The sequence below is a fragment of the Lacerta agilis genome, chromosome 6 (assembly GCF_009819535.1).
Source record: "Lacerta agilis isolate rLacAgi1 chromosome 6, rLacAgi1.pri, whole genome shotgun sequence".
In the NCBI taxonomy this organism is placed as follows: Eukaryota; Metazoa; Chordata; class Lepidosauria; order Squamata; family Lacertidae; genus Lacerta; species Lacerta agilis.
Window position 1 is genome coordinate 3,234,808 of NC_046317.1, and position 24,366 is coordinate 3,259,173.

Genomic DNA, 24,366 nt, shown 5'->3' on the forward strand with positions numbered 1-24,366 from the left:
AACAGTAAAACAAATGGGTCTCTTGTCCCTCATTGAAATTTTACTTTGGCTTTTTCCTCTCCCTTGAGCAGAATGTAACTTTGAGCCTAACGTGCTGAGACAACATATCTCTTCACACTTAATAGCAATACAGTATTACTGTTTTCGGGAGGACAATAGAAGCATCCAAAAAACATGGGATAATTTTCTCTAACTGACTTCTACATTCATTCTTTCAAGCATAAATCTCTTAGGGTATATTATATTTCTTTTACTCTAATTAGTGTATTCTATGCAAAGCAGGTTATTAATTGGAACCAATTGATTAATAACTTGTAGTATGAGACCATGGGTTGTATGTGATCATAATTTGTTATGTTAGATTCTGATCTGAGCAAAATTATATAGAATCTGAGCTGAGCTTTCTATAACTGAAAGACAATTTGAAATATTGTATTTGTGATTTTAAAAAGTTCCCCAATTAATATTGATTTGGCAATGAAGCATTTGTTTGCCTGTTTCGAATAGACTACAGAATGAAAGCTCCACCTACTTTCCGACCTCTGTAATGGAGCTAAACATGGAATTGGAGCTTGGACACACAGGCTAGTGATAAATGTACACTCATTTCTATGTTATGGTAAACACATTCACAAGTCATGAGCAGAAACAAGCCACAGTGAGCCATGGATTTGAACACATCCTCCCTTCTCCTCCCACAGGGCTTTCAATTTTGGTTAACCGCTGTGTGGCATGTTACCTGGACCCAGAGGGGTGGTTAACATTGACTTATATTTGTTTCAGCAAGTGCGCTTCAGCAAACATGCTTTGAAGTTGGCTTGTTTGAAACCAGCCATAGTTAATGTTAACTGCAGTTATTTGGGCTTTATGACACAACAAACTGGTTAACCAAATCTGTAGTAGTAGTAAATTTATTACGGCCATTGGCCCATATCAAAACAAAACAGACAAAGCAAACAGAACATACAATTTGGAGCAACTCGACATAAAACAGTAAAAACGATAAAAATGAGGCAGCAACTGCTGCAATTTGAACAATATCTATTCTAAACAGTCCTTCAAGAATAACATTTTAAATCAATTTTTGGTTAATACATATGCAGCATAGAGATTCAGCTAAAACTTTATTTAAGTGTTAATTAATAACTTAATTTCCTCTTAATAATACTGGGTATTAGTTAAACTATCAAAACTATGCAGTGACCCATTATTAACCAAATCTGAAAGCAAAGCTTCCAAGATGGAGGAGAGTGCATGAGCCTAAGATATGCTGCTGCTCCTTCCTGCTATGCACGCCATTCACTAGCAATTAACAGCAATGTTACTTATTGCTGTTCCCTCAAAAGCCAACGTCAGTGTTTCTGACACTGCCCCTGCAAACTCTCGAATCTTCTTTTGCCTTAGTGGCAATGCTTTCCACACCAGCTTATACACTACCCTGTATTTTCTGTTATCGTCTTGCTTCTGTTGACAGAAGGGTAGTGGCAAAACATCAGGGAATATAAGATGTGCATTTGCTGAGAGGTATCCTAGCAACATGTTAGGAATCTGCTGTGTCCCCATGCACAAAACATCAGCATGCTGAGGAGGGCATAGAAGGCAGTCTGATGTGCTTTGCATCTGTTCTTCAGGATCTGGATTTTAAGTGTGTGACCAGAGTTTTAAAAGCCAAGGATATATAGGAAAAAGAATATGGGTTTTAAAAACTTTTATTTGCTTACGTCTGCCCCTCTTTTTTCCTGACTGATGACATTGATGCATTTTTTTGCCTCTGAATTATACTGAATTAAGATTGTCTTCGAGAACACTGTCTCGACAGTGTTCTCGAAGCGACTGGCATGAGTTTGGCCAAACTGCGAGAGGCAGTGAAGGATAGGCGTGCCTGGCGTGCTCTGGTCCATGGGGTCACAAAGAGTCGGACACGACTGAACGACTGAACAACAACAACAAGAAGATTGTCTTATGGATGCAGGTGGCGCTGTGGGTTAAACCACAGAGCCTAGGGCTTGCTGATCAGAAGGTCGGCGGTTCGAATCCCCGTGACGGGGTGAGCTCCCATTGCTCGGTCCCAGCTCCTGCCCACCTAGCAGTTTGAAAGCATGTCAAAGTGCAAGTAGATAAATAGGGACCGCTCCAGCGGGGAGGTAAATGGCGTTTCCGTGCACTGTTCTGGTTCACCAGAAGCAGCTTTGTCATGCTGGCCACATGACCCGAAAGCTGTACGCCGGCTCCCTCGGCCAGTAATGCGAGATGAGCACCGCAACCCCAGAGTCGGACACGACTGGACCTAATCGTCAGGGGTCCCTTTACGTTTTAAGATTGTCTGCGGTAGCTAGGGAAGGGAGGCTTTTGCCTTCTGTTTTATCTTCACTTGTAAAAACTGAACATTATTGCAAATCCGGAATTTCTTCTTATGGAAAGAAATTGACAAAGTCATTTGAAAGAGCAACATTAAGACTGCAGTTCCACCTTCTCTCCCCAAGAGCAGTTGTGCTGATGCTATTGTTTGATTCAGTAGAAGTTAACTTAATATCTGTTGGCACACTATTAGTGATCACATCTAGCATCAAACCATGGTTTAGTGCTACATATGTGATACCTTCTTCTGCATGGCCAGGAGCAGGATTTTGTCAGAGATGAATCCTGAATTTTGTCAAGAGTAAAAATTCTGGCTTACAACAAACTGTAATCAGCCCAGCTTCATACACCATCAGGAGATTTTGAGTGAACTGTCATAATAATGCAGGTGACATCCAGCTCTATCTTTCATTCCATCTGAATCAGAGAGGTGCTTGGAGGTAGTGAGGGCTTGGATGTAGGTCAATAAACTGAAGCTGAATCCTGAAAAGAGGTGTTATGTATTCTAGATGCTTATGTCCAGGAGGTAGGAAAGTAGCCCGTCCTGGATAGGGTTGCACTCCCTTGGAAGGAGCAAGTTTGCAATTTGGGAGTGCTCCTCAATTCAACACTGACTAGAGGCTCAGGTGACCTCAGTGCCTAGGAGTGCCTTTTTCTGCTCTAATTGGTCTGCCAGCTGCAGCCCCTTTTAGAGATGACTTGCCTACTGCACTCCATGCTGTAGTTAATTTCCAGGTTAGATTACTGCAATGTGCTCCACATGGGGCTGCCGGTGAAGATGATTTGAAAACTTCAGTTGGTCCAATATGCAGCAGCCAGATTGCTGGCTAGGGCTCCGTTTATATCTCATATAGCCTCTGCTTTAAAACTGCTGCCCTGGTTGCAAGTTTGTTTCCAGGCCCAATTCAAGGTGCTCACATTAGTTTTTAAATCCCTAAATCACTTAGGCTCCTACGAACCCTCTTGGGTGCTGAGATCAGCACCTTCTTGGTAGTTCCCTCACCCCCAGAAGCTCATGGGAGGGAGGGCATTCACTGCGGTGGCTCCTTAGCTGTGAACCTCCCTTCCCACAGAGGTGTGTCTGGCACCTTCATTATACCGCTTGCAGAGAATACTGAAGACATACCTCTTTACCCTGGCTTTTGGTATCTGCAGTGTGTTTTTGTTGTTCAGTCGTTCAGTTGTGTCCGACTCTTCGTGACCCCATGGACCAGAGCACGCCAGGCACGCCTATCCTTCACTGCCTCTCTCAGTTTGGCTAGACTCATGTTAGTAGCTTCGAGAACACTGTCCAACCATCTCATCCTCTGTCGTCCCCTTCTCCTTGTGCCCTCCATCTTTCCCAACATCAGGGTCTTTTCCAGGGAGTCTTCTCTTCTCATGAGGTGGCCAAAGTACTGGAGCCTCAACTTCAGGATCTGTCCTTCCAGTGAGCATTCAGGGCTGATTTCTTTAAGAATGGATAGGTTTGATCTTCTTGCAGTCCATGGGACTCTCAAGAGACTCCTCCAGCAAAAATTTAGGACCTCCTAATTTTTTGTGTTTTTAAGTTGTTTAAAATACTGAATTTTAACGTTGTAACCTGCCCTGGAACATAGGGTGAAGGATGGGTTGTTGTTGTCGTTGTCAATTTCTTCATGTAGAGCCCTCTACTTTTCCTCCCATAATTCTGCCCACCAGGGGATTATATACAGTTTCACTTTAGTTTCACCTTGCTTGAATTTCAGAGACAGACTTTAACAAGTTAATGTTGCTCATTTACTGAACTTCAGTAGGGAATGTCCGGATCTTTTGTTACCCTCTCTCTGTGTTGGCACAGCAATTTGTCTCATTTTTCTCCCAGCCCCTACTCCCAAGTGTTGCTCTTAACATCACTAACATTAGTTTTTGTCCCCCTGTAGGTGCCCACAAAGAAGCTGAAGAAATATGAGAGGGAGTATCAGATGATGCGAGAGAACCAGCTGCAGCAGGAAGACCCTCTGGACAGATACAAGGTAATGGGATGCAAAGTATTCAGACAACTTCCATTGACCCACTTAGCCAAAACGGGATCACCTTCACAAGCTGAAAGTAGGTTTTCTAGTATTGTTTTCAACAGTAGTGTGTTATATGTTTATTTTAAAAGGCACACTTCAGGCACTTTCTGTTGTTTGAAAATATGCATTTATATTTTGTTTAAAATAATTAGAAGGCACCATAAAGCCTGCCACATAATATTTTTTATTCTTTCAGTTTATATGTTTGTAGGTAACACTTCTGCTGTTGAACTTTTCTGGGAAACTGCATGGGATCCTGAGAGAGAGAGAGAGAGAGAGATTCTCTACCACTGACAGACAAAGGAGGAAATATATTATGCTTTTAGACAAAGCTCTGTGTGGTTCAGTACCACAGACACATTTTGGAAGGTGCATGCTTCCAAGATTGACCTTTCACTCTCTGTGGTGCAAATCTTCCTCATAATTTGTTCATGTTTATAGTTGTGTTTATCACACATAATGAGAGGCACAGAATAGGTGAAATATTATCTTTTATTGGGCCAAGTTTTTCTTAAGTCATGGTTGTCCTAAGCAAGGATAAAATGAAAGTCCTTATTTAGGTGAAGCCTTGCTTGTCTCACCCATTTTTATTCTCCCTTCGTTCTGAACTCCCAGGCCTCAAAAAGTCATGATGTAGCATAGTGGCTAAGTGAGCAGGAAGTTCCTGTTTCAAATCCCGTCTCAGCCACAAATTCATTCCACAAGCCACTATACCCTCAGGCTCAGTTTGGCATCGATAATGTGGTAATAATCATGCTGGCCTACCTTACAGGGCTGTTGTAAGGATTATTGAGATAATGTATGTGAAGCACTTCGAGTACTTGAAGTGCACTATGCGAGTGCCAAGTATCAAGTCTGAAGGCTTGCATCATGTATAACTGCTCTAATAAAATAAAACACCCCCTGACTGAATTTTATTAATATGGTGTCCTAATACCTATTTGTGGTCCTTGTGAGAAATGCAACAGAAATAAATCCATATTACCCCTTTCTTCTAAGAATTGATAAACCAACCCCCCACAAACAGGATGTTTTTATTCTTTTATTACATTGATCTGAAGCATAGCTTGGATTCTAGGTCAGAAGAAATTTTTCATGGTGTTCTGGTTAGTATGGTCATGGTAGTGTGACATATATTGATTGTTTTCTGTTTGTTTAATTAAAGTATTGATCGGGAATGTTAGTTCATTAAGCTACTTCTGCGGAAGTCTCTGCCATTTTGTGATGAGCAGATTTGTCATACTGCAGTCCGTTTCTAAAATAGGCTTTGTTGCTCAGAAATTTGTCAATACCACATTGACTGCCTACTAAGAGAAATATTAAAATCTGTACATACTGCAAATTTCCATACTTGGTGATCCATGCCTGGGCAAAACCTACAAAGAGCAAGCTGTGTACAAATATATCTGAAAAGAAGAAGCACTTAGGGAATGATCCCCCCTTTTTTGTTTTCTACCACAAGACATTGTTGTTGTTCAGTCGTTCAGTCGTGTCCGACTCTTCGTGACCCCATGGACCAGAGCACTCCAGGCACCCCTATCCTTCACTGCCTCCCGCAGTTTGGCCAAACTCATGTTAGTAGCTTCGAGAACACTGTCCAACCATCTCATCCTCTCTCCTCCCCTTCTCCTTGTGCCCTCCATCTTCCCCAACATCAGGGTCTTTTCCAGGGAGTCTTCTCTTCTCATGAGGTGGCCAAAGTACTGGAGCCTCAACTTCAGGATCTGTCCTTCTAGTGAGCACTCAGGGCTGATATCCTTAAGGATGGATAAGTTTGATCTTTTTGCAGTCCATTAAGGGGAGGTAAAATATGTGGTTGTTAGTTATGTTGAGAAAAATGTAGGATTCTAGCATGAAGATGTTTCCTTGCTAGTTTGGGCTGACTGTTTACTCTAAATGTAAAATATGCCATGCCCTTCTACAAAAACATCCGTTGGCAGTTAAGGTGAAACCCAAATCCTTGCACATACATCCTCATTGGTCAGGTAAAATCTTTCCTCCAGAGGGCGCCTGTATTACAGCTATATTACTAATTACTATATTAATTTATTTTGTTTTGACTATGGCAGACCAACACAGCTACCTACCTGTAGCTATATTACTAGTTATCCTTGTTTACTATGAAAAGGTGCACACACAGGCAGATGCCTTAAAGGGCTGGGAGAGGCATGGTTTCAATATGACAATGGCGGGTACTTTCTTTGTTGCATAAACTTAGTTTGTATTGCATAAGGTGAACTTTCACCACTTCATACCACCAGCTTGAGGGTGTTGGTTGCTAACAAACATTTTCAGATACGTTTGGGGTTGCAGTGTCCCCAGAAACAGGATTTGTGAGTTTTGCTGGATCACAAGGAAAGTTCTAACTGGATTTTTTTTAAGTTATGTTTTTAAAATAATGTAAACCTCTGCAGTATTATTGGTCCCTGATACTGTTTGTGTTCATGTTACAGAAGGTGACTAATTTGCTTTTTCTGCAATTAGTAAAAAATATTGCTTTAGTGTAAATAATTGTTTTTGTCGTCCTCTGTGCTCCTTCCTCACTAGAAGTCGGTGGAACAGGTTCAGCATTATGCACCTGTGTGCATGATGAGTAACTTATCCATTTGAACAGCATTTTGCAGGGTTTCTTTGCCCCCTAGTATTTTGTGTTATTTTTCAGTTGTCCCTGGCATTTCAGCAGGGGTTCCGACCACAAAAAGTATTGAGAATAAAAACACTGATTTTTTTTTTTATTAAGTTAAGGAGTTGTGACTCATAGGGTGATCTACATTTCAAGGTTGAGGACTAACCTGGACCATGTAGTTGTAGAAGACAAAGGCAAGTTTTTTTACTCTTTCCCAGTGCTGTTAGGGTGCACTTGTCAACAAAGGGTTAAGACTGTAAATTATGTATCTCTTTTCAAAAGCTGGTGTTAATTTCGGAATGAGATAGACTTTCCTTCCACAAATACAAATGATAATACATTTATTGTCTGGCTTAGACAAATAATAGACATAATATTCTTGATTCAGATTTTCTTCTGATGTGATCAGGAGACAATATTCAGGAACAAGAGAAGCTTCTTCGAAATACATTTGCTTAGATTCATAGAACTGTAAAGTTGGAAGGGACCCCAAGGGTCATCTAGTCCAACCCCCTGCAATGCAAAAATCTTAGCTAAAGCATCCATGATGGATGGCCATCCAACCTCTGCGTAAAAACCTCCAATGAAGGAGACTCCACAACCTCCCAAGGGAGACAGTTCCTCTATTGACCATTTGTTACTGTCAGAAAGTTCTTCCTGATGTTTAGTTGGAATCTCCTTTCTTAGCCATTGGTTTGAGTCCTATCCTCCAGAGCAAGAGAAAACAAGCTTGTTCCCTCTTCCATGTGACAGCCCTTGAGATATTTGAAAATGGCTATCATACTTCATCTCACTCTCCTCTTTTCCAGGCTAAACATAACCAACTCCTTCCATCGTTCCTCATAAGGCTTGGTTTCAAAGTCCCTTGATCATCTTGTTTGCCCTCCTCTGTACACATTCCAGCTTGTCAACATCCTTCTTAAATTGTGGTGTCCAGAGTTGGACACAGTATTCCAGGTGTTGTCTGACCAAGGCAGAATAGAGTGGTATTGTTACTTCCCTTGATCTGGACACAATACTTCTGTTGATGCAGCCTAGAATAGAATAACCTTTTTTCTTTTCTTTTTTCTTCTGCCTCACACTTTTTACTCATGTTAAGCTTGTGGTCCACCAAGGCCCCTAGATCCTTTTCACATGTACTGCTAGTAAGCCAGGTGTTCCCTATCTTCTATTTGTGCATCTGGTTCTTCCTGCCTAAGTGCATAACCTTACATTTGTCCCTGTTGAAACACATTTTGTTAGCTTGCGCCCAGTTCTCCAATCTGTTAAGGTCAAATTGAATTTTGATTTTGTCATCTGCGGCATTAGCTACTCCTCCCAGTTTGGTGTCATCTGCAAAAATGATGAGCATCCCCTCAATTCCTTCATCCAAGTTGTTTATAAAGACGTTGAACAACAATGGGCCCAGGGCAGAACCCTGTGGCACCCCACTTGTCACTTTTTCCAGGATGATGAGGAACAATTAATGAGTACTCTTTGGGCTTGGTCTGCCAACCAGCTACAAATCCACCTAACAGTTACTTCATTCAACCCACATTTTACCAGCTTCCTCGCAAGAATATCATGGGGGACTTTGTCAAAGCCTTACTGAAATCAAGATACACTATGTCCACAGCATCCCCCTGATCCACCAAGCTTGTTACTCCAACAACAACAACAAGAAGAAGAGATTCGTCCTGCACATCCTGATTTTTTAGAAACCTATGCTTATTGTGAACTAGATACATTTGCATTGGCAGCTAGATACTGTTGAACTTTGACACCATCACTGATTAATATGCCTGTGTTAACCAAACCCTGCTGTTACAGAGTCCTCTATTACCTTTGAAGGGGTAATGCATCACCCCTAGCTCCAGTCTTGGGTATTAATACACTACTGTCCTTTTAATCTTTTAAACTAGTGTGTTGCAGGAGCAACTGCAATGTTCAGGCACTTGTCCTCAGAATTTGGAAGCTGCCAGCTAGACATAAGAATCAGTCTGCCCTCTCTTGATTCACTGGGAGCCCATATCTTATGAGTGTGTGATTTAAAGCAACCAGTCAAATTGTAAAGTTGGAAGTATTCAGAAGCTGTGCAAAAGTACAGCCTAAGTTCATTTTAAATGTGACTTGTAGAGGAGAAAGTTTTAGCAGGTTCTGAGGTGTGACATTTGGATTTTCCACCTTGACACCAAAATATATTGGTCTTGTACAATTCCAAACATACTTTACTGGTATAAAGGTAAAGGTAAAGGGACCCCTGACCATTAGGTCCAGTGGCGGACAACTCTGGGGTTGCGGCGCTCAACTCGCTTTACTGGCCGAGGGAGCCGACATTTGTCCACGGTCAGTTTTTCCAGGTCATGTGGCCAGCATGACTAAGCCGCTTCTGACGAACCAGAGCAGCACATGGAAACACCGTTTACCTTCCCGCCAGAGCGGTTCCTATTTATCTACTTGCACTTTGACGTGCTTTCGAACTGCTAGGTGGGCAGGAGTTGGGACCGAGCAACGGGCGCTCACCCTGTCGCAGGGATTTGAACCGCCGACCTTCTGATCGGCAAGCCCTAGGCTCTGTGGTTTAACCCACAGCGCCACTAGTGGCCCCCTGATTCTGTGAAACTTGCTTCTGACTAATCATGCTTAGGATTAGGAATGTGGAAACCTGCCTTTTATTCAGAACTTCAGTCCGAGTCAGTTTGGCTCACTGGTTGTCAGCTGGTGGGCTGGGGCCCACTATGGTTCATGGCTCAACAGCAGCACTTACCGCCATATAAATATGGGTGGGGGGAGGGGAGGAAGAAAAGAAATTGGTCCACAAATGTATGTTTGGTATAAAAGTGGGTCCTGGCATTCCAGGATTTCAGTTATTTGGCACCTATAGCTGAAAATGCCTCTTCCCCTTCCCTGGGAATAAAAAATGCAATAATAATAAACAACAGTCTGCTCTTGCTTTGCGGCAGACAAAATAAGACACGCATGGAGCCATTTCACTCTGTCCAATGGCAAGACCTAGTTGATCCCTTTTACCACATGATATATGGTTACTGAAATAAATTCTATTCTGTGTTGCTGCTGCTCTCCCTGACTGCAAGAGTGGGGGAAAATAATCCCATATTGAATTCCGTTTTTCTTTCTGAAGAACAATTTCTAAATAATGGCATTCTGGATGACTGTGCGCTTAAATTGCTCATAGCAACAGACGACACAGTGGAAAAAACGTTGTGATGTGTTCCGCAAAGCACATAGTCTAACTTTAGCTTTTATATTTTGGCAGTCTTAATGGCTTGCAATAATTTATCTTACGTTTAACCGTTCTCCTTTTTGGCTGCATTTCAAACCAGTGCATACCCAAGGTTCTGGTTTTCTTACTAATTTTAACAACTACCCATATTGAAGCAACTCGGCGTCCAAATAGTCGCTCTGTTGCAATGAAATACAATGAAGGCGTTTAGCAAGGGGTGTGACACATCGAGTTACACCCAGCTTTAGGAACAATATTGTAATCTATTTGCATCAGTCTACATGTTCGTTCTCTGTGCTGAGTGAGGATAGTTGAGGGTGGAGTTAAATGTATTGCAGCTTTCCTGAGTTGGAACTTGTCTTCTTGTTTCAAGCTTCCTCTTTTTAATCAAATGTTGCCTTTAATAGGTCACAGCTGGAAGAGGTTATATCCTTTTTAAAAAGCAAAAGGAAAAAAGCCAAGCCCCCTCACAGAGCACTCTCCCAAGCTAGTTTTTGTCCCTGCCTCCTAATTATTGTTGGTTGATATTTAAATTTCACTGGATTACTTCTCTCTCTCTCTCAACTTTATATCTATGATTGAAAGCAGTAGTTGTTCTGTGACTTGTATGGAGGTAAGTTTCATATCTCTGTGTTACTGTATTACATATTTTGCTCTCTGTTTTGGAAATGCAGTGTCCTTCTTGACAGCTCATAACAAGCAATTTCCTCGACTTCATTCCCTCTATTAATGCTACAACTTGGATTGGGGGTGTTGTAGTATTAGTAGTAGTAACTAGTACTGGAGGGTTAGTACAAGAAGTCTCTGTTTACATATCTTTAAATTGGCTAGCATGTTCATAAATGTTTTCTTCCAGAATGTAATAGTATTTACAGCTGGGTTATATTTAAAGTGAATCTAAAACTTTCCTAGAGGCAACAGAATGAACCTGTGTATTCCTTGAGATGCATAATTTAAGTTCTTTTCCCTCTGGGATTCTCAATTTTCTCAGGATTTAAGCATTTTAAAAACGATTATTTCAAGAAGAATTATAACTCCTTTGCAGAGAGCAAGGGCTCATTCTGACATAATATAATTGCTCCCTAGGGGAACATTGGGGGGACGATGTAGAAACCATACTCAGTGATTTAATTCTGCAGCACAAAGGACTAAAGGCAGCTTGATAGTGACCATCAGCCAAAAAAATTAGTTTTGACCAGAGGGCTTTCATTCAGTCATTTGCTACAGCATCTCTATTTTTAAATTTGACCATTTTTTTAAAATAGTGTAGAATAGGAGGACACTGCAATTCCTACCACACAGCTTGCTTGCTCACTTGTCTGTAAATGAATAGCCAGGCACCTGAAGTTCACGTTTGTGCTACTTGCTTTGCAAACACCAAAGCTTTTGGTAAGCAGATAACAAAAGATGTAAAGCCAATTGTTGCTCATGTAGAAAAGCTCCCTTGGACTTAGCAGTCAGTCACATATCTTGTTTTTTCTAAACAAATTTGTGGGGTGGGAAAGCCCAGTCTCACCATGAGGGCAGTGAGTGAGAAGGGGTGGCTTATTTCTTCAGGGTTCCACTGAGATAAGGGAAAGGCCCCATTGATGCCCCATTGCTACAGTTAATCAGTCCACAATTTACACAGAATTTGGAATCTTTTTTTACCTAGGCAAAAGAGTTGCCAGCTTTTCCCACCCTTGCCAGCTAGCTTTCTTTAAGTGATATTTTCTTATGTCTTGTGGCCGAAAACAGTTGTGGGCGTTTACTTATTTATTTTAGGTGTAACTCTAGTTTGCGATTGCACTTGGAAGTATGCCTTACAGATTCAGGAAGAACTTTAGTGTTAGGTTGCGTTCACATCTTAGCACAATTTTTTCCGCTTCCCTTATCTCATGCTGGGCTTCACTCCACAGCTTCACGGTTTAATTATAGAAGTAGTTGCAGTGAGTCCCAGAATTCTCCTGTAGCTCCTGAAGGGTGTTCCAAACCTTCAGGATGAGCCCCATCCCCAGGACAGCAGCAGAGCCAATAAGGATGATCTTCTTCAGGCGGAGGAGCTACCCTGCCCTCCCAGATCAGACCTTTCAGGGCTTTTTTGTGAGCTTCTCAAGGTCACCAGTGTAAAACAAAATATTTCCTATTATTATTATTATTATTATTATTATTATTATTATTATTATTATTACCTTTTCATCCCCCCCTCTAAACCACCCAACACATCACAGCTAGGGATTGGGGCATAGGAAAGAGAGTAGAACAACTTTAGAGACTGCATGCCATTGTTGCAATGGGACAGCAAGCAGGCTCCTCACCCCTTCTGGAGCTGTCAAGCCACCCACCGTAGGAGAAATCTCACTGGCCAGGCTAGTTCTCGCTACTCCCACCTGTGTCAGGGCTGTTTTGGATGATATATATGCCAAAAAAAAATGCTTACATTTTTCTAAGCTTCCCCCCACTCCAGGGGACCAGACATGAGCTTTGGGCTGCTGGGGTAACTGCAGCAGACATGAAATCCCAGAAAGGTGTGTCAGGGGACACAGTGGTGCCAGGGGAAGGTCAAGCACTGCAGTCCTCACAGGCTGGCTCTTCAGCATCTCTTAATATGAGGCTCTTATTCCCAATACCAATAGACATCTGGGTAGTGAGCTACACCCAAATTCTTCACTTGGATGTGGGGAATGATTGCCCATGAAATACCCTGGCTGGTTTTGTATTTGGAAGAGGATGGGAGGAGCAGCCATATCTGTTCCAGTTTGGGGTCTAGAAAGTTCCAGAAGGAAACAGCAAAAGCACTATCCTTGGGAACGTAATAGCCACAAAAGGAACAGGAGGTCTCCACCCTTGAGATCATCATCATCCAGCTCTTCCAGGAAGTCATCTTTCTATAAGCATATGCCTGCCTCTTCTGTCACTCTGCAGAAGGGAAGGGAAGGGAAGACCAAGGACCCTTATGGCAAGATGGGCGTCTTCACAGGAGATTTGAAGCTTCTGCTACTGCCTTCTGGGCTTTGCTTGCCAGCTCTAGCTTCGTATGGTTGGACTAGATCATCCTCAGGGTCCCTTCGAACTCTGCAATTCTATGATTCTATTATTCTATGTGGTTCCAGGAGCTGGAAGGTATGTCCAAGGTGATTAAGGATGGTCTCAAGAAGATTGGACTGGCTTCTATTCTCATGGCAGACACTTCTCATGGGTACCCTCAAGTTATAGTCTCAAGCATTCACAGTTAACATGGTGGCCAGGAGTAACATTTGACTGAGGACTTGGGCAGCCAGTCAGTTCTTAGTTCAGGCTGGCTGGAGCATCCCTTCTCAGGTACAAAGCTGTTTGGCAAGGCATTTGATCTAGAGCTCAGAAAGAGTAAAGATGAGAAGAAGGCCTAGTCTACTCTAGAAAGGAAGAAAAAGAACCAAAACAGTGACAGTCTTTACACTCGGGCTTATTTCACAAGGAATTGGACTTCAGGGAAGTACTTCTAGCAGAGTTTATCCCAGAGGTTTGGGTGCAGCTCCATGCAGGCCCAACCAGGGACAAACACATCTGCTGGGTTCAGCAAGGTTTAGAATAAGTCTTCCTCTTCCTGACACCAGCTCTCTGCCAGTAACTGAAGGTAGGTGACTCTTTACTATGCATCAAACTAGTTCTGAACCACAAAGGATGCATAGGGCTTGGAGATGGTCTCTCTGGGTTACGTAATGGAGCATTATGTTGTCCCAGAAATAAATTCATGACCTCCCCAAGGTCATGAAATCTATCCAAACACCATTCTGTTCATTCGGGCTGCGCCATTTCCCCCCCTGCGCCATTCCATTTTTTCTCCTTTCCCTCTCGCACACCGTGGCGGCGCCTCCTCCCTCCCTCCCTCCTCCTGGCTTCTTCCTGCCCTGCCTAGAGGAGGAAGGAGGCTGGGCTGGGCTGGGCTGAGCTGGCTGAGCACCATTTTAAGCAGCCCCTCTCCAGAGTCAGCCCTTTCGCGCCACTCATCTTCCCTCGGCTGTCGCCGCTGCTGCCCTGGTGCTCCTGTGGGCCAGAGAGTGAAGCAGACGAGCTCCCTCTGCCTACCCACAAGAAGCAGCAGCGGTGGTGGCGGCGGCGGCAGCCCCTAGGAAGGTAAGCGCTGCGGCTGGGGGCGGGGAGGAGGACTACTTGCCCCCCTCACCTCTTCTTCCAGCTCCCCCCCCCCCCCGTGCCGCTTCTCCTGCCCGCCACAAGGTCTGAGGGACAGTGGACCGGCCCGTGGCTAATTTTTTTTTTTTGCCAACCTCTGGTCTAGAGATCTGGAGTCTATTCCTCTCTTGGTGCCACAAAAGGTTGGAGATTTCAAAGCTATTTTGGACTTGGAAGTGCCTCAACAAGTTTCTCTTCCCACCAGAAGCATTTTAGGATGAAGACAATCAGATCCATCATGACAGCTCTCTTGAAAGATCACTTTTTGTAATTAGTGGATTTGTCAGGTGCCTATCTCCACATCTTCATCAGATCCAGCAACCGGATGATCCTACATTTTAAAAAAATATTAAAATTTTATTAAGGTGATTTCAATTAAAGGAATTAAAGGGAGAGGGAGGAAAACAACGATAAAGATACAAATAAAAGCATAAATATGCAAAAAAGAAGATATATATATATGATATTCCCATACATTCTTGTCTATAGTAATATATTGTTATTGTCCTAGTGCTTTTGTAAATATTAATAGCCTACAACATTTTGTATAAACTCATTCCAAATGTTATCGTATTTATCCATGCAGAGTCTGCACCTGTAAGCAGTCCGTTCATAAATTGCAAGTGATGTCATATTGTTCCTACATTTTGTATGCAGCAAAAGATTACCGGTACTTCAGTACAGGCTATTTGGGTTCAACATTCTAATATGGTCTCTGTTCAGGAAGAAAGCTGTGGAAAAATATAGAGCACACTTTTGTGTCCAGAGGCATGACTTAGTGAACTCTTCTCTGTTTACCACAAGTGCCTTCATGATCCCCGGAACACATGTGAGTGATCCTGGACACCACCTGATTCAGGATGTTCCTCACCACAGAACGTTAGCAGCAATGCTTTTCTTGTCTCCTCAGCAGGCTTTGCGTGAGAAGAGTTTGGAACTGCTTCACTGTTGCCCTTAAAGCAGCAGTCTCACTTTACTTGTACAGTATGACTTCTGCTTTGTGACATTTGCATACCCAAGAAATTTACTTTCTGCTTGCTTCTTTCACAATCTGCAAGTTGTGTGCTCATCAGATTTGTTGAGGAGAAGGAGGACCAAATGGAAAAGCCCAGGCCTTTTAAAACTGTTTAATATTTATTATGATAGCACTTTACTGGATTTTTAATTTTATTGCTCTTCTGCTATTTGGGTGTTTTTTTTGTAGTTTTAAAGAGGTTTTTAAACTTTGCCCAGTTCCACTTTAGTCCCTTTACTGCTCCCTCTGTTCTGCATAGTTATTTAAGTTCAAGAGACAAGGAATGACACTGTGGTTGTAGGCTTTTAAAAAGGCAAAGTCACTTTGCTTCACATGCTGATCATCACAGGACAAGGGGCTGCATGCAGAATAAGGTGAACACAAGTAGTGGAACTTAATCCTTCCCTATTGTACCAAGTCTTAGGTTCAAACCAAACCTTCCATAGTATTTTTGTGAACAACGTATCATTATTTATGGACTCAGATTAGTAGCACTTTCGAAACTTCCTTTCTTCAGCTCAGATGGCTTGCATGGCTACTCTGTGTCTTCTTCAGTATTGGCAAGAGTTAACTTCCTGTTTTGGTGGTTCCTCTCTTTCTGCAGAGGGAGAACCGCAGGCTTCAGGAAGCCAGCATGCGGCTTGAGCAAGAGAACGATGACCTGGCCCACGAACTTGTAACAAGCAAAATTGCTCTACGGAATGACTTGGACCAGGTGAGAAAAGCCTTCATCAGTAGGCAGGTATAAGCCAAAATTAGAGAAATCACAGTCTTGGGTTTGCAATTGGAGAGTAAGCATTATTATTATTATTATTATTATTATTATTATTATTAGTGGGTGGTTCATATTTGTGAATGGTATTTAGTGTTCCAAAATGCTGGCCTAAACCTTTAAAACCCTAAATGGCTTGGGACTAGGTTACCTGCAAGATCTACACCTTCTGTATATAACTGTTGTTGTTGTTCAGTCGTGTTCAACTATTCGTGACCCCATGGACCAGAGCACGCCAGGCACCCCTGTCCTCCACTGCCTCCCGCAGTTTGGCCAAGTTCATGCTAGTCGCTTCGAGAACACTGTCCAACCATCTCATCCTCTGTCGTCCCCTTCTCCTTGTGCCCTCCATCTTTCCCAACATCAGGGTCTTTTCCAGGGAGTCTTCTCTTCTCATGAGGTGGCCAAAGTACTGGAGCCTCAACTTCCTGAACCTTAAGATCCTCTTCAGAGGTCCATCTTCAAGTTCTTTCACCATGTGGTTTTAGTGGTTGCTAGGGAGAAGGCCTTGGTGATGGCACTCAGGCTGTGGAATAACCTCCCCAGAGAGTCTTACCTGGCACCTTCTTTGTGGTCTTTTCAGTGCCAGGTGAAGACCTTTTTAGTCTCCCTGTTTTAAACTATGTGATCTTAAAATTGGAACTTTTGTATGCGGTGCATTTTTAGTTAAACTATAAATTTGGTTTTAGATTTCTCTCACTGCTGGGAATTTTTTATGCTGCAACAGTTCTTTTATATTTTTAATGCATAGTATTTTCTCATTTTATATTTTTGAGGTACCAAAAGAACCATGTTATTGGGTTGCAGATATAAATGAGTCCTTCTGGCCATGCATGCTATTGAGCTCCCACATGGCCCATGACGGAATGTGGTCCTCAGGGTGAAAAAGGCTATGCACCCCTGAGCTCATGAAGGCCAATCATTTCCCCACTTTCAGAGAAACGGCTTACCATATACTTAAGACATGTCACATTTGGGCTAAGCCCAGGAGAAGACAGGTGCCTGGATAAAAGAAGGTATAGACCCATCTATATATATAAAATGCAAGTGTCTCTGCGTCCAGTCCGTGTGTCTCTGGGTTTGCGCAACTGAGCATGTGCCCCAGGGACACAGGGATTGGAGCAGAGAGACACGAGCAGCATCGGCAGTTCAAGCGGGGCGGTTTAAATGGAATGCCGGCGCTGCAGAGGACGAGGGGAAGCCGAAGAGGGAGGTCACGCTGCTGCTCCCGCCGCTACAAGGAGAGCCGGTTGCTGCTGACCCCCTCCTGCCCTGTTGGCCTGCATGGCGCTGCTGCCTCTCCTCCACCCCGCCCCCCCACCCGCTAAAGCACGCTTTGGCAGGGGGGTGGGGCGGGGGGGCAAGCAGGGCTTCTCCGTTAAAGCAGAGAAGCCCTGCTTGCCCCTCCTCCACCCCCCCGACCACCCGCTAAAGCAGGCTTTGGCAGGGGGGTGGGGGTGGGGCGCCAGCCCCCTCCACATATATTCTAGCGCCTGTTTTTTTAACGGGCTTAAACCACTAGTTCTATAATAAATGTCTCTGAGAGATGGGTATTAGAAAAGTAAATGTTTCACTCAATAGGGGCTTTTCCAATCAGGGGCGTAGCGTGGGCAGGGCCAGGGGGCTGTAGCCTCAAACACATGATTTTGAAGGAATGTGAACCAGAAACCCCCTTGCAGGGATCCCTGTTACACCCTACCTTCCACTGGCCTGGCCTTCCTGCCATGTCCCCACCCTTCTCTCCTGGTCAATGTTGGGAGATTGTGCCCGCCAAGGACTGCGTCGGCCAGGCAGACTCCCCCCTGGGTGGGCAGGCAGCACAGCGTGGCCCTGTGAACCCTCATTGGCCTGCGCCCACCTGGTGGTGGCAGCATCAGCAGTGAGGGCTGGGCTGGTGCGGCAGGTTTTCTTTACCCTCTGCGCCTCTCCCCCCCCCCCATCCCTGCTCCCACCCGGTGTGTGCATGCGTGCCCCGGGTGCCAGCAAAGGATGCAACGCTGCTCTTTCCAATAGCCTTCTGCATGTTTAATTAACTTAAATGAAAGATCAAATGGCTACCCATGTGTAGATTTCATTGTAAAGAGATATGTGGGAGGCTAATTCTCTGGACCCAGTATTTGGATATACATTATATCATAATGTTGTAAGCATTTATCTTCAAATTGCCAAGAGAGATGACAAGACCATACATATACTGTATACATAAACACACACAAGCACACATCTCCAGGGGAGTGCACGTTCCATTGACAATGGTAGCTCCACATTGAGGCTCAGATAAATTGTGTTGTTACTGCTCAAGAGCCAGTCTTGTGTAACTGGGACCTTCTTTGAATTCTCAGGCTGAAGACAAAGCAGATGTTTTGAATAAGGAGCTGCTTTTGACTAAACAAAAACTAGTGGAGACTGAAGAGGAGAAGAGGAAACAGGAAGAAGAAACAGCCCAGGTAAGAATAGCTTCAGTGATCAGCAGAGGAGGCAACTAACCTGTATGCAGAATAAGCATATAAACACGGTATATCAAAAGGGCAAAATAGAGAACGTCGACTAAAGATCCCGTGAACAATCACTGGTGCTTTCACACTGCACAGCCTGACCACGAGAGACCTGTTTGAAGCTCGATGTAAAATGCATGGATTGATTGATTGATTGATTGCATTATATCCTACCTTTTTCTCCAGGTTGCTCAAGGTGGCATACATAATTCTCCCCACTCATTTAATCCTCACAACAACTCTGTGGGGCAGGGACTACTCCAGGGTCACACCGTGATCTTTGCCCGACACTCTAACCACTACATTTAATGTATTACATATTTTGCTGTTAGCCACCCTGAGTCTGGTTCTGGCTGGGGAGGGTGGGATATAAATTATTATTATTATTATTATTATTATTATTATTATTATTATTATTATTATTATTATTATTATTATTATACTACTACACTGAATGTAGTTGTGTACATAATAAATAGCTTCAGGAAATCTCCCTGCCACAGTCCAGGCAAAAATTGCCTTACCAAAGGTGATTACATTTCAAGGGACCTCCACTAACAACAGTGGGAACCAGTTTAGCCCTTGTGCTGATGTTGGGCACCATTAATAATGGCAGAGCAGGAGGCAACATCTGGTCCTTGGGAGGCAATTCCCTGGGAAGTTCTCCTGGTGCCGCTCCAATAATTTCCAAGCAAATTGTCCCTCATGTTAATTAGTGCACCATTTGGAATTTTCTCCTTGGGCACCAAATGTGTTGGGTCAACCGTGTGCTGGAGGCATGTTTCCAATGCTTTGATTAGACAACTTCATGTGAATTACTCAGCAGATGAATGGAGGTTTCACAATGGTGAAGTAGACCCCTCCCCTCTGCAGGCCAATACTGACAGGTAGGTGGGGCCATCCACCTGCCAACTATCTGGTGTCTTAATGGTGGATGAATTTGCCCACCTGCCAAAGTTGACCTGGGAGTGGTGGAGAGGGATCTGTTTTGCAGAGAACTTGTCAGTGAAGCAGCAGCCAGCAGGATTGAATGCTCTATTCATAAGCTGATGTGGAAACTGGAGTGCTTCTCTCTGCAGTTGCCTGATCAGGATTTAACACCCCACTCCAATCATCAGGGAATGTGGGGGGTTTAAATCCTGCAGATTTGGCTGTGCATGCCTGTTCCCTATGTGCATAGCCAATTGAAACACACACACACACACTGCGCCCAAAAGCTGATGTCACCCCACCCATCAAAGTGATGACAGGGGTGTGGTGTGAGGAAAACAGCCTCGCGGCCCAATTTTAAACCTTGATAGGTCAAGGTTTTCTCCCAGACTACAGATTCTCCTTCCTTAATTTAAAGTATGCCAAACAATGGGAATTTCTATTGTTCAGAAAAGGATATGAAGGGTTCGTCCACGCTTGCGCCATGCCTGGAAGGCATGGGTCCAAGCGGTTTTCTGCTTGCCCTGCTCCTTTCCAAGGGAAAACCTGATCTTTACCAATAGATTGGAACACATGGCAATCCAGGAAAAACCCAAATTGACTTTTGCTCCAATTGAGCACTAAAGAGCAGTTTATCCTGGGGGAAAGCAGTGGGACAAAAGGAAGTGTGGAAAAGAGAACTTCTGGATTAACGAATACAACTAAGGCTATACTTTGTTTAGAATTGCTGTTGCAACCCTACACATAAATATGCATTCAAAGAGTAAGGTGTGTCAGATATGCAACCTTTTACCACTGAGTGCAACAATATAAAAAGGTAATTGCACCATAGTGATTAATCCATGTGAAGTGAATATCCTCGTGCATGTAATATATTTGACCAATGATTGCCTAATATGTGTCATGAATTCTTCAGGTTATAACATCTAATGTAGGCTTGGGGCAGGAGAACCCCTGGAACAGCATGCGGGGGGAGAAGAAGAGAGTGATCTCCTTAGCGCAGGGTTGAATTTCTCCCACCATCTTTGATGAGAAAACATTGCACCAGATACACGCTCCTAATAGGAAACAATTACCCTAGACGTAGGGATTAAGGGTGCAATCCTATGCTGGGAGTAAACCCCATGGGATTCAGTAGAATTTATTTCTGGAGTAGATATGGTTAGAATTGTTGCTAGAAACTGCTAAGATTGCCTGAGAGTTGAGAACTGAGAATATAGAATATTGTTGATAAAGGGTATGTTTCAGAAAGTAATTAGTTAATTAACTGTCTGGGATATACCTCAAACTTTAATAATAATATGTTTTCTCTCCTTCTGTATTAAAAGTTGAAAGAGATCTTCAGAAAACAGCTAGAGAAGGCAGAATCTGAGATAAAGAAGACAGCAGCCATTATTGCAGAGTATAAACAGGTAAATGGGTTTTAAGAAATGTTTTAGTTGAGATTCCTGCATTGCAGGGGGTTGGACTAGATGACCCTCAGGGTCCCTTCCAACTCTACAATTCTATGATTCTATGTTTTCATCTCTGCTTTCACTGTGTGTAAGTTTCTGAAGAGCAACTATGTATACTTACAATTAAATAGGTAGCCACCCACTTCACAATTCAGGAACAAGCTTGTATTTCCTGCCAGTCAAGTCCGTGCCAAATGTTAAGAGGCAAGTTTGTCAATACTAATTTATAGAGCTAATCAGACTTAAAAATGCTCACCAATGACCTGTGAGGGAATGACTTTTATAATATTTATTTATTTATTTAATATTCTACCTTTCTTCCAAAGAATTAAAAGTAGCATATTTGATTGCAGGCGCACTGAGTTGGATAGGATAGGATAGGATAGGATAGGATAGGATAGGATACTCTTTATTGTCATTGTCCAATGCAGAACAATGAAATTGAACATCTACATCAAACTTACAACAACCATCAACCTGCTATCCCCAACCATCCTACCTCTGCGTAATAACCCCCTAAAAACTCTGATACCTCCCCTAATTTACCCCTAAAACTCTGATACCCCATATCTGAGTACAGACCCTCCCTCACAGACTGCCTTTTGTTGCATTTAGAACAGAAATTGCTCTTGGATAGAAGCTATTTCTCAGGCGGCTGGTCCTGGTCTTTATGACCCTATACCTCCTTCCAGAAGCTGAAAAAGATCATTTCCAGGGTGCACACTATCCTGCACAATATCTGTTGCTTTCTGAGCGCACCCAGTTATCCTCTCCGCTGTCTTTACAACCCTGGACAGCGCTGTTCTTTCCCCAACCATACAATGGGCCCAACATTGGGGTGTGTGGAGGGAGGGGGGAATTGCCCAGTGCCCGTGCCCAGGCAGGAGAGGAACCCTAAGGATGCCTTCTTGTGGCTCTCTGCATGCACATTGCTTGGCTATTCCGAGGAGGGGGAAGGCAGGCAGCGAGGAGCTTCACTTGTAGCTGTTCCTGGCACTGAAGAAGCAGCTAGCGATTCCTGAGTCTCTTACATGTGAATCACAAAAATACTCCCATTGGCGGCAGCCATTGGTCTGCCCTCTCAACTCCCTTCCTAATCCACCTTTTATCAGACATTCAGACTAGCCATGGGCAAAAGAAAAGAGGTGAGTGTGTGAGGGGTGGGGAGATAGTTGGGGAGCCTCCATAGCTCTCTCAACACTCAGCCCAGCCCAATCCCAGCCAATTCTCCCTGCCTTTTCTCCCTCTCACACGCACGCTTGTGGGTAGTTTTCGATTGCCCAAACCGAAGTCACCCCTGAAATGCTGCAGCCCTCCAAACACAACAGAAACCTCCCAGCACCGGTTGCTTCAGGGAATCCTCCCTCTTTGTTTTGCGCTCTGCCTCCCCCACACGGACCTCACACGGGGCCCTTCCGATGGGGGAAGCCCAACGGCAGACAGTCAAAAAATATTTGAATATATATATATGAAAAGAAAAGTTTGCAAGGCCGCCTTTTTGCTGCCCGGAGTTGCCTCCGGCTGGCCCAGGGGAGCTTCCCCACTTTCTGAGGAAGGAGCGCTCGCTTTCCAGAACCATGCACTGGAGCTTTCAGCTCTGATGGCGCCCTTCTCATCACGGGATTGCTGCCAGGTCTGTTCAGTTGGCGGGTGGCAATTTTTTACCTCCTGCCCCTGCCCGGCACCCTGGTGTTTGCCCAGGGGCAGGGGTTGATGGTGACCCCCTCAATATTGGGGGGCTCAGCTTCCCTACCTTGAAATATTGAGGGGGCTGGATGCTCCCTGCGCCCCCTGTAGCCAGAGTCCCTGCTTGATTGTCTCCCCTTCTCCTCCTATTGTATTCTCACCACAGCCCTGTGAGGTGGGTTTCACTGAGAGCTAGTGACTGGCCCCAGACCACCCAGAGAACTTCATGGCTGAGCGGAGGTTTTGGATTGTGTTCTCCTAGGACCTAGGGCCAGACTACCTGTTCATTAAGCATTCATCCTGACCTGGTCTTTACGGAACATCTATTCTGAATTGTTGGGCAAGGGGAGGATATATAACAATGAGCTTTCATCCTGATTTGCTTGCACATTACATCTCACCATTGATCAATTGTTTATCCCAAACTTTGAGTGAATTTCTCTGTCCCTTTCTTACCTGCGAAAAGTCGCCTCTTTTTAAAAAGTGGATTTACTGTGACAGAAAACTTTGATCCATTTTAACTGCGCAAGCCTAAATTTCTGGTAAGCGATTGAACCCCCCCCCCCCCAAATACTGATAGTCTGGAAGTGACTCTAGTATCCTAATCACTTCAACTGACCTTTGACAGAGTAAAGGCTTTCAAGAGGCTAAAAGAAGACGAAATGTCAACGCCTTAGTTAAATATGTTACATTTTCTTTTTCCTTGAGTATAAATGTTATTGAAAGTATATTATCTCCTCCTAGATTTGTTCTCAGTTGAGTAGCAGGCTGGAGAAGCAGCAGGCAGCCAATAAAGAGGAACTTGAAGTGGTAAAGGTGAGAATACTCTGAATCTGACACACATCTACCTCAAAATAGTCATGTGTTATTGTTAACAATTGTAGGTCTATAGGCTGTCCGTCTGGCAAAAGACTGCCTTGGTGGCATTTCAGCAGAGGGAAACGGCGGCAGTCCTCTTTTGAAAAAGGCTTTTAACATCACATTGACTTTGTAAAAAAATAATAATGAGTGGATCATTTTGTGATCTGAGATGTGCCATTCAGGAACTATTTCCACAACTTAATATAAACAATGACTGCCTGTTGAATATACGGTTAATTAGATATTTATATTACACATGGGATGTACCCTTTTAACAGCTGTGCGGTTTCCCAGGTAAAAGTGCAACTCTTCAAAGCCTTGGAGTACTGTGAAAAGTTTTGTCTGCTTTAATTATTCTGTCTGACAGTTAAAGATGTAGAAGTTCTAATGTGGAAAGGCTGACCTGCCTAAAAAAATATCTGAAAGAGGCCTTGGTAGATTCATTGATGATTTCTGTCCCACTCACCTGAACACAGGAGTGCTTTCTTTGTGGGCAGGGCACACACACAAACCCCGCTCCCAGTGTCTTCAGACACCCAGCACCTCTTCAGACCTTCACATGTTTTGCACTAAGGACTGAAGTGGGCTGTGAATGCGCTTAGAAATCTTCCCATGTTTGGGAGTCTGTTTAAAAAGGGTTCTGATCACAGATAAATTTATAAGACAGAATGTGCCTAGAGTGGGAGAAAGTTGAGCAAGCAGAAATTCACCCAAGCAGAATACAGTACCACCCAGTGTGTGGTGTGAATATGATTTAG

The 24,366-nt window shown here is 43.6% G+C and overlaps 1 protein-coding gene across 5 annotated transcripts in view; it reads left to right on the plus strand.

The window, feature by feature from the left end:
- The window catches only part of RABGAP1L (RAB GTPase activating protein 1 like), a 133,943-nt gene that overhangs the window by 105,110 nt on the left and 4,467 nt on the right, over positions 1-24,366 (plus strand). For 3 of the 5 annotated variants that reach the window (XM_033151247.1, XM_033151249.1, XM_033151250.1), the window contains 5 exons: positions 4,260-4,352; positions 16,015-16,125; positions 18,525-18,629; positions 20,936-21,019; positions 23,492-23,563. In XM_033151247.1, coding sequence (XP_033007138.1) covers positions 4,260-4,352; positions 16,015-16,125; positions 18,525-18,629; positions 20,936-21,019; positions 23,492-23,563 — 465 coding nt within the window. Of the gene's footprint in view, positions 1-4,259; positions 4,353-4,590; positions 4,910-10,753; positions 10,857-16,014; positions 16,126-18,524; positions 18,630-20,935; positions 21,020-23,491; positions 23,564-24,366 lie in introns of those variants that run through there. The other 2 variants (XM_033151251.1, XM_033151248.1) reach the window with 2 other exon arrangements.